Source organism: Branchiostoma floridae, chromosome 3, assembly GCF_000003815.2.
Source record: "Branchiostoma floridae strain S238N-H82 chromosome 3, Bfl_VNyyK, whole genome shotgun sequence".
Lineage (NCBI taxonomy): Eukaryota > Metazoa > Chordata > Leptocardii > Amphioxiformes > Branchiostomatidae > Branchiostoma > Branchiostoma floridae.
In genome coordinates this window covers 27,390,852-27,404,330 of record NC_049981.1, presented here as the reverse complement: position 1 = coordinate 27,404,330, position 13,479 = coordinate 27,390,852, and the positions used below count along the sequence as shown (strand labels likewise).

Genomic DNA, 13,479 nt, shown 5'->3' with positions numbered 1-13,479 from the left:
TGCAGCCGTTCATTTTTTTTTGCTCGGCACTATTTAAGGGTACCCTCTCGGAGGAGAACATTAATGACACCATATAGCATTTGTGCTAGCTTGGCAATGTATTTATCTATTGTACGTGTAAGCTATTCTTTTCTTGTGGCATGTATCTTACAGTGTGTACAATAACGGTCTCCATTCGTCCCGTTGTACTTGTTGCATGGTAGGTAGAGTGGATTCATTTCTAAGCTTACCGACATACTTGTTTCATGAGCTCTTCTTTGTTAGTAGAAGACTCCTTTTACCTTTGCTATTTAGTTTAAGTTTCAACCCAAGAAAAAAATGACTCTCCAGCTCCAGTGTATAGTTAGTTGTACTGGTAATGTGGTATGGTTGTTTGCACGTATCTTATACAAGCACGCAATAGCCATGATGTTAGACCCCCGTACATACCCCCCCCCCCTTTTAAACCACTACTGTAGTAGGCACTGCCTTCTGTCTGGGTGGTCTTGGCAGGTTTCTTGTATGCGAGTGAAACATCTCAAAATACAAATGTATGTCAAGAAACGACCTCATGCGGGGAAGTTTGCAAGCTACGTGACAGAGAGAGCGTCGCAGACAGGACAAAGACCCGAAGATCCTCGAGCTCATCATGAGAAGTTATATAACTTTTTGACAGATGAACCTTTAAATTATATGTCTAAAACGACCTCATGCTGAGACGTTTGTGCGCTACGTGACAGAGACACCGTCGACGATTTTCCCGTGGAACTCCTGCCCTCAACATGAGAATTTAACAACTTCAGATAAAGCTTTATAAATTATATGTTCACAAATATGCCATTGCATTATGAAATATGCCCCCAAACCACCCCATACTGGGCCGTGAAGCACATGACATGAAATATGTCTACACACGACCTCTGTCGTCGTCAGGACAGATGTCCAATCATGTCAGAATACAACCTTGGGCCGGGCCTGCGGGCTTTTTTAAGGAGCTACGCGACCGAAGAGCGTCGAGAGATGTCCATGTTGAACTTTTCTGAAGGAGCACCTCCCTTCACCTGTCCATGACATGGCAATCTTGAATCATGTTCTCTTTGACTTTCTCTTTTATTTGTGTGATATGATGCTTAATCGCCGACAAAAAACAATAACAAAAACAACTGAAGGTGTTTATTCAACCAGAGGGCAAGTGGGTGGATGATAATTTATGGCATAATTATACACATGCGACAGTTGTACTGAAACTTCAGAACCAACACCGTGAATGATACATCGTTCTAAGTTATGAGTGTAATGATCTTGTTTAGACTTTTATTGGTATAGTCAAGGCCACCGTGGCATGTATTGGCCTCCAGGGCTACGTAAAATCTCCTCTCACGGTTGGGCCAACTCTACTGGCCAACCAGCCGCCCTGTGCGCGTGCGGCATCTTGCCCAAACAAATGTGCGTTCCTCCGCGACAATTACCCCTGACACTACACGACCATAAATCGTACCGTTGAAAGCAGTGCCGACAGCCCCAGACCAGAAAATCCAGCCTTACATTGAGCTAACTATTCTACTCTTATCTCTTCACAAAATCTACTCACGTTTACATTCCTGGCTGTGGAATTTACGATGACAATCAAGAGATTGTTCTCCACAGTGCGAGATATGACGTAGGTACACAAGCTGCAGGATAACATAATCAGCAGGATATTCATGGATTCGAATAAGAAGTTTTCTATCTCTACTGCACAATAGGTCACAGTTTACTCGCCACAAATACCCTCCATTGTACTGGACGGAGATCGCTCTACGACCTCGCTTCGATCTAAATCGGATTTGCGTCATCCTTGATTTCATTACTGGAATATCTTGCAAAATAATAAAGGAATGACGTTAGAAGATTCGATCTTTTATTTATGGAATTCGTTGAGCGCTCTGTTAGATCACTGGGTCGAAGGGCGGTCACAGTAAGCTCGCCGACCAAGTGGAATGGCGTGTAACGTTATAGAACACGTCCAACGGGATCAACTATGCATGATTAAGTTTACTAACATTGCGTTGATCACCCCAAGTCATAACAAACCATTTCCCCAATCAGTGCATTATCTTTTATGTGAAATAAAGTGGTATTATCCCCATAAAGCCTAGGTGTTATGAACAAAATCTTCTGTTCAGTGTCTTGGTGGTCACACGACAGACAGCCTCGGACAGGTCACTATCTAATACACCAGTCGGGAGCATTGGGCTTGTTTACAACTTCAAGACCTGTAGCCCTTGTCATTGACCAAAACAAGGCATTCATACACATTGCTACTGCCCATTGGAAAATTCCGATGTACTTTATGGGTGTTTCACTGCGCTACGGGTAGGAATATGCCCCTGTTTTTAGGGGTAAATAATCGAATATCAACAACTGGGCATGAATAATACATGACCTTGTGTTCATGCCAGTAAAACTAATTTGTTAGCAAAGCAGTTCTTCCCATTCAGACATTAAATGCCGGTCGTTGCCCTAATAAACAGTTTTATGGTTCGTTTCATACCTAGCGTAAGCGAAACAACTTGGGGTTAGAACAGACGATTGGCCACGGCGAGCATACCTGGTGATGAACCTGGCTGAAAGGCTGGTGTCAAACTGCCCCCCCCCCCCCCCCCCCTATACCGTACCCGACATCTTGACGCACGAAGCCGGTATTTTGTTCGGTATAAAGGTATCCACTGCCTTTCACTGCTCTATCCAGGATGTACAAAAATACCCTCTCATTGTAGTCTCCCGACAAAGACCTTTCAGGTGTGACTTTGTGTTCGCTTGTATATAATCCGATTTGGCTCGAACCTGTAATTTGCCCCAGCTTAATGTCTTGAGAACCAGACAAATAGATGACACACTGTTAAGGTATTATCATTATAGCCATTTGTAAATTAGGGAGGGGGACAATCAAAGGGGTTTTTGGACCTTATAAACGCCTTCTGCCTGTTGCTGTCCGGCCATGACCTGTCATGCTAGCTAATTGGGGAGGTCACAGTACACACGTGTAAAGAATGGGGGTGCTTATGCATGTCTGGCCGAAAGGTGAAAACAAGGGGTCCTTGACATTACACCTTAGTGTACAGCGAGTACAACTTCTTAACGAATCACCACATTCGGCACAAGTAGCAGACAAATTTCCCACCAGAGCTGAGAATTTTGCAATAGACAGCTATGCAATTGGAGTTTCGGTGAAAACGTTTATATTGTTTGTTCTATTTGTGTGCTATCCACAGAGTAGAGAGAGAGGGAGAGAGAGAGAGAAGAAGAAGAAACTGCGGGCATTAACTACAGGAACACCGGCGAGTGAGATGTTCCTGTGGAGGCCAAGCTTGGTTATTTCCGAGTTGGAAGAGTTCATCGGACTTACATCGACTAAATAACCGGAGATGTATGCTGGGTCTGAAAACAACATGGATGATCGTAATGAATGGAAACCTAGAGTGAACTTGGTTCGTGTAACAAACCCGAGTCATGGTTTACATGGAGCGTCTGACAAGGTACGGTGACAAGTCAAGAGAAAGCATCATCATCATGATTACCATTATCATCATCATCATTATCATCATCGTTCCACTACAAAAGGAGTAATGGTGAGGTGTAAAATGTTCTCACCGAATGATGCACCGCCAGACAACACGTCATGTATCTGCAGTTGTATATCACTAAGCAGGGATAAGTGACCGAATCTAGATGTAATTTATTCCAAACCAATGGGCAAAGTGAAAAAAGCTACAATGCCCCAAAGCAACCATCCACTTAATCTGTCTTTGCTTAAGCTTTTCCAAACTGTAGTTTGCACGGTAACCTTTTCAGATTCGATGAATGAATTAGTTGAAAGCAGAAAGGCCGCTAAGTTTTCAGATGAAAGGGATTCTTTTTAGTGTAACGTATAGCGTTGTTGCCCTTTTCAAGATATTTCCTAAACTTTGACAACCATATCATGTTCAACAGACAAACTTTGCTTATTTAATAATCATTTCGATCCACGTTCTTGATTCAACGAAAAGAAGAAAAATGCAATTTAAAAACTCTAACAGATCGAAATATATGGTCTTTTATGATTCTTATGAGTGTTCTCTGTTGTCCCCCCACGTGACTTGTGTGACCACAAATATTTTCATAATTTTGCTTGATAACAGCTTCATTAACAGAAACAGGTTCCTAAACATATGATCTAAATTTGGAGGAGGGCGATGTGTTTTTCCCATGCCACCTTCCTGACATCCTCACCAATGACCTCTAGTGCGGAAGCGTTTATTTTTCATTTCTGTCATCTTTACCCAGGATTGTCCAACTCAGTGCTATTGCACTGCAAATAGCACTCAGTTGGACAACCCCGCCCTGCATTACATGAAACATATACATGCAAACATAGAATTGTTTGATATTGGTACGTAACGTAATGTGTATTTTTGTGATGTGTAATCTGTGTATTTTATTGAATGTTTCAATCATTGAAGACTAAACTGACAGGTTGAAGGATGTCAGAATAAAGGAAATAACAGAAAAATGGCATTCTGTCGATGAGAGTATTTGACCATGAATCTGCAGGCGTGTTCTTTCGCTTCTCGTTCTGTTATTCTTTCTCTCATTACCCTCCCTACTGGCAACTTAGCTTGGCTGTTGTAGAGACTTGCTTAGGGAATTTTAGAAGTTGGTCGTTTTGTTAAATTTTTGTATGTCAACATCACACCAAACTTTTAGACCAACCACTGAAAATGTCAGGAATGACGTAACATGCGGCTCAGTGACCCTGAGTAACAGCAGACGTGACATTCACCATGATAAGGGCGCAGTCTCTGCGGCTCAGTCCAGTAACTGCGCTTCACGCACACACGAGGCCGGTGGCGCATTATGAGAACACACCTTTTCGAGACTCAACCAGGACAGGACTCAGTCGGCTTGTCTTCCTTTCAAACTTGAAAGATAGCATTCGTTAAGCCTAGGAAGCTACGACTTGACCAAGTAGACTAAATCTCCTTGTGTTGATTGACGGTTTGTTCGACGCCGGTTCCGGAGCGGAAGCACGCATAAGGTGCGGAGCAGTAGCTGACTGTCCCCGCCGGCGACACGAGGAGGGCACCTAGTACCTGTCTAAACCTCGGTAAGCTTCAAAAGTGCTTTTTTTGTCACCTGCATGGCCTGATTGATATGCCGTTACCACAAAATGCTACACGATAACAGCGAACGATATCTAGATGAAACACTTTATACAAAACTAGAACTAGTTTGGGATTTTGTTGGAAGATTTGAGATTAGAAGATACTGGCTGTGAGTGGAAGGACACCCAGGACAGCTGTGTATTAGTATATGTACCTCGCATTTTCGGCGTCATTAAGCTAAGTACTGCGATAAATTTAAACGGGATCGCACTAAACCCGTTCCTTATTTCACGTCAGGTAAATATGTTTAGCGTATACGTTTTACGTTCGTGTTTTTTGGTGTAAATGAACACCTTAATCCCTGGAGCGTCAGCGGAAATTCCAGAGTTTTCTTTAAGTGGTGTGGTTACTTTTAATGCCATAATTCAACTGTTTGTCATAGTCTGTACAACCCACACCCAGTGGTAACACCTCGCTGTGTCACGAACGCAGAAAACAGTGTCCGTTGAAACGCTGCAACTGTTTTGAACAGTTGAAGATTTGATGACCACCATGTTGGCTGTATACGTAGCAATCATTGATAGATCACCAATCTTTTTTGAATGCCGATATAGATATTGGCCTATAATTAGAAGGTTTAGATCTATCTAGGTCTGTATAGTGGTAAAACGTAAGGTATCGTTAGATCTGATGGCACTATGTAACTTTTTAAGGAAGTCTTGAAAGGTGTGTAACTAACCCTCGAGAACTTCTGTAAAGGTGGCATCTCCCCTTCCCTTGCACTCACACTGACGTGCTGCACTCTTGCGTTCCTAGACTAAATGAGCATTTTATTGGCAAACGCAGCAATGTCAATTTATCAAAATCGACTGTAAAATTATGAAAGGATTTCCCTTATTATAATGAATTGTATGTTACATATGTTATGAATAACTTTGGAAGACTTTTACAGTAACAGAAGTGACCCGAATGAACAGACACGAACCATTATCCAGATTTGACTCGATCGATTGTGTTTTACACCATGTATGTGTAATGATCTATTTTTATATGTTTTCTCAAATGAAGATATTTCATACGTTTTTGTGTGACGCGGAGTATTTTCACTGTCGGTGGATGGCTTGCCTAACTTGATGTTTAAATCTATTATACTTAAAAAAAAGTGGGAGAAAACATGGCTCATGGGTCCAAATGACTCCATGTTTGGTGTTCTATCGGCGGCAGGCCACCAGCGATGATTACATATTGCTCGTAACGCAAACTCAAACTCAAAAGCAAACGTTATCATCCAACATAAATGATTTCTTTTTCAACGTTTTACGATAATCTGTTTCTTCACATCTGTAGGTTTATGAATCGAGAATCCAGATACTTATTTGGTGTTTTTAGTACACTGAATTGATTCCCATCAAACAAATCAAAATACATTTTTACGTTAGTCTGAATACGGATACAATTTAATTTTTGTGGAATCGTAGTGCTGTTACTGAATAAAAAAACGTAGTAAAATGATTAGAAATTTGTCCAAAACAGCTTTTCGGTGATAAAATGGTGTTTTCTTTTGATACTTGACGCAAAAGGGGCAAAATACAACATTGATACTGTTGATGGCATTTTGGCGGCACTGTGGGGGTACAGTGGGAGAATCTTGCCACTTGCGTTTTTTTAACTTTTCATAAACATCGCGCTTGCAACCGGCACATCGGGGTTCCATCTGCCTTGACGAACCCTGCAGTGCTGCACGAGTACCCGAAGTGCAGTGTGATACCACATTTAACAGTCTGTTTTGAGAGCAGGGCACTTAATTTTTGATTGATATTGTTATCATGAATTTCTGTCGTGGTAGGTTCTTAGGCGAGGGAGAACGGTGTCATATCAACTTTTTTTTCGCCAAAGAAGGGACAAAGCTTCAAAATATCATTAGCTCCGATATCTCAGGTATAAAATTTTGAAAGAACAATATTAGTTCTTTTTTTTCCTGTTAACAATTCTAACGATACGTTTGCAGTTGTTTACATATTGTTGCATCCTTAAATTGATACTGGCAATATTGAAGTTTTTAACTGTCATTTAACACCAAAAAAATCTCACCTCGAATTTTCGGTCGCACATCTGTCGACATTTTCGGTCGCACATTCGTTGTATTGGTAATATATTTCGATCTATGAATCAGACCTTTAACGTCATTCCTGTATGATTTATATAGATGTAATGTTGTTGGAGTATGATTTTTTCAAAATATTTATTTCTTGTAGAGTCTATTTTTCATACTTGAGCAGATATGACGTAAAACAAATCATAAAACCCGCCAATACACAGATTGCACTTTGCTGTTGTAAACAGGACAAATGCATCAAAATGCGAATTCAAAAATTCCCATGAAATTGCAAAAAGCAGTATTTGCATTTGTGTTTTCCAATACGCCTTCCCAGACCTCGTCTGACAAAACAAGTTTAAATCTACTGATATCAATCCTGTTGAATTTTTAACACTTTTCAAAGGAGGCCTTATAAAAAGAAAACCCCTGGCACATAACGTTAACAATGTGAAGGTTGTGCGGTGTTCGTCAATCGGTGGAACTAAACGTTCTTTTGTATATTTCTAGACACTGTGAGGTTATTTTCAGATTTCTTCAAAAATGTCATTTTTTTCACACTTTGTAAACATCTAAAACCGTGTCAATCATTATTTGATACACACTGTGCACTGCAGTTGCAACATAAGGTGGGGTTATGCAATACTTGAACTTACATGCACGATGACAAGCGAGATAGCAGAGGCACATTCGTCATCATAAATCACAAACGAACAAATAATCTCTGCTCATCTTTCTTACGACTATAGGGTCACATACAGCCATGTATGGTGTAGAAAAAGTCATTGACACCTCTCTCAGATTTAAATCTTTTTCCAAACACACCCAGTGCAGAAGGGTAATTGACGGAAGAATTGCAAAAGTAGTGGAAGAAAATTGAGAGATGCACAGCACGATACGGGATACAGATATCAAGAAAATGCCTGGAAGAAAATTGCGGTGGCACAGGTGACGTTCTGGAGGTCAAAAGGTGCAGTTGCTTCAGATATCTGTGCATCGTCATTGTCCACATGGTATTCTAATAGAAATGCCATGGTAATTAGAGGTGCGCATCGCGTCATTTTCATTCATATTCTCTGGCGTGTCGACAAATGTAATCACTACTGACAGCTAGTGTGGCCAGTAATTTGTAACTTTGCCACAGGGCTGTCGCCAAGTAGAACAAAAACGTCTCGCACTCTACTCTGACAGGACTGACCTAGGTTCACCACCAGAGTCATCGAAAGAAATGTGGCTATCGGCAATAAGTTTAGGGGCCAAGTAAGCTTTGAGAGTCTGTTGCACTAATGTTCAGGTATTAAAAAACAGAGCCTGTTGCAATAGTGTTCAGGTATTTACAAATAGCCAAACATTTGTTTGCTTGTTTGTATTGCACACTTGGTAAAACACCTCATGGTGTAACAAACACATAGTACACTTAATTAAGTCCAAAGTATGAAAGAGTAATTCTGCATTGTTACACTTGAGGGAGGGAGGGGGATGCAATTTGGGAATCGATTGCATATACTACTATAATAATGGATTTACATGATTTTTTTACGTAGGTAGCTTAGAAGACTATGCACATGAAGTACACATTATAAAAAAGGGGGTAAAATTCTATGATAGCATTGATAAGATTCTATCGTAGCAGTTTTTCAACGTATCTCTTGAATTTTGGTGGCAGACTGGTTTTGACATCAGGACAAAATACGTCAGGTTTGGGCCTTCTAACATGTAATTTGTGGAACTGCAGAGACGTTTTTTAAAATAATTCAAAGGGGATAACTGAAGAAAGAAACGACGGATTTCCATCATTTTAGGCATGCAGGTAGCATAGGCAGATATGTACACGAATAGATACATATCATACTAATGAGGACATAATCAATTCGGAAATTTTATATTTCAATTGTTTCCCATAACTTACTTACCACTTACCGGTCTGTCGACCAGCGTTTTCCATAACTGGACGTCAATAAATGTAATAAATGTAATTCACGGAAGGTGGAACATAAACAAAACCAAACATGCAAATGAGAAATGATTTGCATAATCTATACAAAAATGGTAAAATTGCGTAGATTTTACCATGTGTAGATTATGTAAATGTGATGTTTAAGTCATTTGCATAAAATCTCTTGTTAACTGAGGTATGAGCTCCTCAAACTCAAGTTATACAAATCAAGCAGGTTTATCTTGACAAAACCTCTGGTATCAGATAACCTTTTCCGAGTCACTGAATACCTGAAACGTTGGCCTCTCATCGCAGTCTTGTTTACAGATAGAGACACTATCACCTAAGGCAACAAGCATTATTCCTTTACATTGTGACACGTCTGACACTTCTTACTCAGCTTTAAATGACTGTGTAGTATCAAGTTGTATCGACAATGTATCGTTTCGTTCTGTTTACTGAAATGTTGTTTGGGATTGTATATTGTATATCAGTTTAAACCAACAGTTTAACGAAGTAGACACTTAGCACCTCACTGACTTTTTTGGAGGAATTGTGACATTCAGTTAGACATTAAAGTAAATGAATTAATGAATAAGTGATGACATCAACACCACCGTTGGGTGAAGGGTGATGGGTGTTGGTTTAGGTGAACGTCATAATCATCCATCACTTTCACTACACTGTGCAGAATATTCACTTACACTTGACAACATCTGAGGCAGGACGAACTTTCAACCTCTCCTGGAATCACCACCATGGGGTGAGTACGAACAGATACTTACTAAGATGTTGTCAGAATTGTTAGTGCAGACCAGGGGTCTGATATAGTTCTAGGACAATCACGATAGTTATGTATCAATTGCAAGTTTGTTTGTCGGATTCTAGAATAGTGATAAACAGATTTGATTGGTAGGACGTGACTCGCCCTTAAGATACGCCGTTGGGTATTTTGGCACATTTGTATCTCTTGATAGGTCACATGTGTACATGATATACATGCAGATATCCATTTTCCTCCATTTCCAATAAACAACGAAGACGAAAAAGGGGAAGGAAATAATGAAATTAATACACTGTCAAAACTGCAGGCAAAGATCTGCTACCATATTGCAGATGGACCTGCGACCGCGCCGCGTCCTCAATTAGATTTGTCTAATAGCTGACTTCGTAAAGCCAAAAAAGCACACACAAAGCGTTAACAGGTTCGTCATTTTTTTGCATATGTAACTCGTTGAGTGACCTGTCAAGTCGCTCGGTCGCAGCGAGGTCGCCGCCCTATATGCTAGTTGACTGGGGGCGTAAGACAGATATGGTTAAAGAGTATTTAATGAATAACATAATATCGACGACTGCAAATGTATGAGTATTCCGAATGCGTCTAAGATTACAATTTTATGCCTTGTGGCATGTCTTAGGAGTGTTACCTTGGTCCCAAAAATCTTTCAAAGGATTTTCTATACACACCTGCTTTTATTCAACCTGCATTAGGTATGTTATTATTTTTTTTAGCTTGCTTAGTTATAATGTTGATTATACACACTTAACGTGCAAAATCAAGACTTCTAGATGTTAGGGTGTTACGCTGTCTTATAAAACAAGACAGCCTACGACCTCCAAGATTAAACGATTCATAGTTGGCGTGCCATTCTCTGAGTGTGCTTAGGAAACAAATTGCACTCTCTGTTAGCTTTTTTGTTGTTAAGTGAGACTTTTTTTCCAACAGTCCCAGCATCAGGTTATCCACCCTGCTCCTCCTCCTCTGCGCTATTTCACTCATCTTTCTTCTGGTTGATGCCAGGAAGAGGAAGAAGAGGAGAAAGAACCGTAAGTTGTAAAAACATAATATCATCGTCCTTGGGGTGTCGCCAAATTCTGCTTTTAGGCATACCTGTATACGTGCGAGCCGATATGAACATTACACTTCCTTGATACATACTACAGCAAGAAAAGATTATTGAAAAAATGTGTCCTTGTGGTCTTGAAATGCCACAGTGAGTAGATTTCCAGTTTAAGATTCACCCGTTTTCTTTTTTCTGGATTGAAAAAGAGGATCCGCATGTACCGTTTGGAAATATAAATTAGCAGAAAATGTTCAAATTCTGGCAGCAACAATTAAAAAAAAAATTGTCGTAGTACGTAGTGATTTCGTTTTTAGAAATAAATTTGTATGGCCTAACAGTGTGATTTATGATTGTATTTGCAGCAACGTGCTACGAACTGACCATCCCAAACACAATCCGGACTGGCTGTGCACCACCCTATGTCAAGGGAGAGATCTGTTATTTTAGTTGTAAGCCCGGATGCAGGACGGGTAAGGGGGCCGCTAGAAGGAAGTGCAAGGTCAGGCCAGCTCGATGGGCTGGAGGAAAAGGATTAAAGTGCAATTGTGTGTATTTTTCTTTCCTTCTATTATATCATAGCTTTAAAACTAGAGATTTTATGCCGTATGTTGTGCTTCAGGTATAACAGTAAAGACAACTTTTGGCCGTAATAAAGCACGTGAAATGAAATAGAATGACACAAGTATGTATGAAAGTTATTATCAAGACAACATTTTGCTTTGGAAAACATTAAAAATTTGTCCCTAAAATCCTACAGTAGAGGCCGTCAATTGAGACTGAAATGTCCTGCGATTTGGGGCGGGTTTTTTTCAGGCCCAAGCCCCTGTACAGACTCCCCGCCAGACGTACCAAACACGAGCGATAATAAGAACTGCACGCCAACCACGTATCCCTACCGATCAGGAACTATCTGCTACTACCACTGTATCCCCGGGTACGTCGATGTCTGGGGACAGGACTTTAAGCGATGTGTGGATGGACGGTGGATAGGAAGTGATCTCGTTTGTGGTACGTAAAGTTTATCACGTCAGTTCTTTTCTCATGAAGTTAGCAAAGTGAGTGAGTGAGTGTGCGTGTGTGTATGTACGTGTGTTTGTGTTTGTGTTTGTGTGTGTGTGTGTGTGTGTGTGTGCGTACGTGTGTGTGTGTGTGTGTGTGTGTGTGTGTGTGTGTGTGTGTGTGTGTGTGTACGTGTGTGTGTGTTTATCTCGCTTTTCTTGCTGCCATCTTCCAATTGTCTGTAGTTGAATTGAGGAAATTGGGAGGTCATTATCTTAGCTTAGGTTAAACTGGAAACATTGTGAGCAATTCACTACACCCTCCATTTAAACTGTCGCTAAGGCCAGATACGCACTGACGGTAAACCTGCTTGTCGGGCGGGAGTTCTCACATGTATGTGCAGCAACAATGAATGCAAGAAAAGGCATGGATATTTTGTAGTTAACAGTTAACTGTAGTTAGAATAGTAATAGCAAATACATTTTCAACTGCAATATCCACGTCATTGCAGACAGAGACGACTGTGCTGCTGTGGTCTGTCAAAATGGCGGAACTTGCCACGACGGCGAAGACAGCTACACTTGTGAATGTGCTGTTGGCTATGAAGGAGATCATTGTGAAAGAGGTCGGTATTCATGTTACAATTGGATTGTCCTGTACATAGGCTTTAACATGGCGTCCTTTTTAAAGAATTCTTGCAATGAGAAATATCATGAGCATACTAAGTATTTTTCGTACAATTAACAACACCTTTGTAATAGCAAAAAATGCATGTTGTTCGTATTAGAAGTGAATAGAATTTGAGGCAATTGTAGTTTGATTTCTTCAAAATACGCTATCTGCCGTCCCAATATGCCAATACAGATATCGACGACTGTTCTTCTGTGATTTGTCACAATGGCGGAATTTGCATTGATGGAGTCAACAGCTACAGATGTCATTGTGCTCCTGGCTATGAAGGAGACCGTTGTGAAATAAGTAAGTGCCCGTATGGTAATTGCAATGAATTGTAAAAAAAAATATTCATATTCACCATTACGTGTTCTATCGAAAAACGCAAGTTTTTTTACACGATGTCATTATTGTCATTACAACGTTGAATGAGATCGTCTCACAGTGTGCGTAGACCAGTGATAGCGGCCCTGCCTCTGGAACTAGTTCTACGCGCGTTCGATCCGGGCTGTGTCGCTCGCCCAGCATGCACGCTGTTACGCTACCGAAAAGGGTTACAGTCTTTAGGACGTGGGGGTTAAGCCATGGTCCATTGTCCGTTGTAAGACTTTGGACTGCAATTCCTACATGTCATTGCACACAGAGACGACTTATCGAAAAGAGCCAAGGAATTTTTCCTGGCGCAATCAACCTGTAAAAAGTGAACATAGCGATCGTCATGAACACTTACTCTGACGCTGTCACTATTGGTACTTCAACAATGACTGGATTTGTCTCGAAACAGTGGAACATAACAAATTATATTATTAGCAGCTTTGTGATCGAGGAAAA

General features: G+C 40.6%; 1 protein-coding gene across 1 annotated transcript in view; it reads left to right on the top strand.

The window, feature by feature from the left end:
• Positions 1-4,828: 4,828 nt before the first annotated feature.
• LOC118411793 (fibropellin-1-like) overlaps positions 4,829-13,479 on the top strand; it is an 18,014-nt gene continuing 9,363 nt past the window's right edge. The window contains exons 1-7 of the mRNA XM_035814280.1: positions 4,829-5,104; positions 9,825-9,896; positions 10,860-10,960; positions 11,340-11,522; positions 11,791-11,985; positions 12,488-12,601; positions 12,841-12,954. Of these exons, the coding sequence (XP_035670173.1) occupies positions 9,892-9,896; positions 10,860-10,960; positions 11,340-11,522; positions 11,791-11,985; positions 12,488-12,601; positions 12,841-12,954 (712 nt within the window). The 5' untranslated portion in view covers positions 4,829-5,104; positions 9,825-9,891. The remainder of the gene's footprint in view (positions 5,105-9,824; positions 9,897-10,859; positions 10,961-11,339; positions 11,523-11,790; positions 11,986-12,487; positions 12,602-12,840; positions 12,955-13,479) is intronic.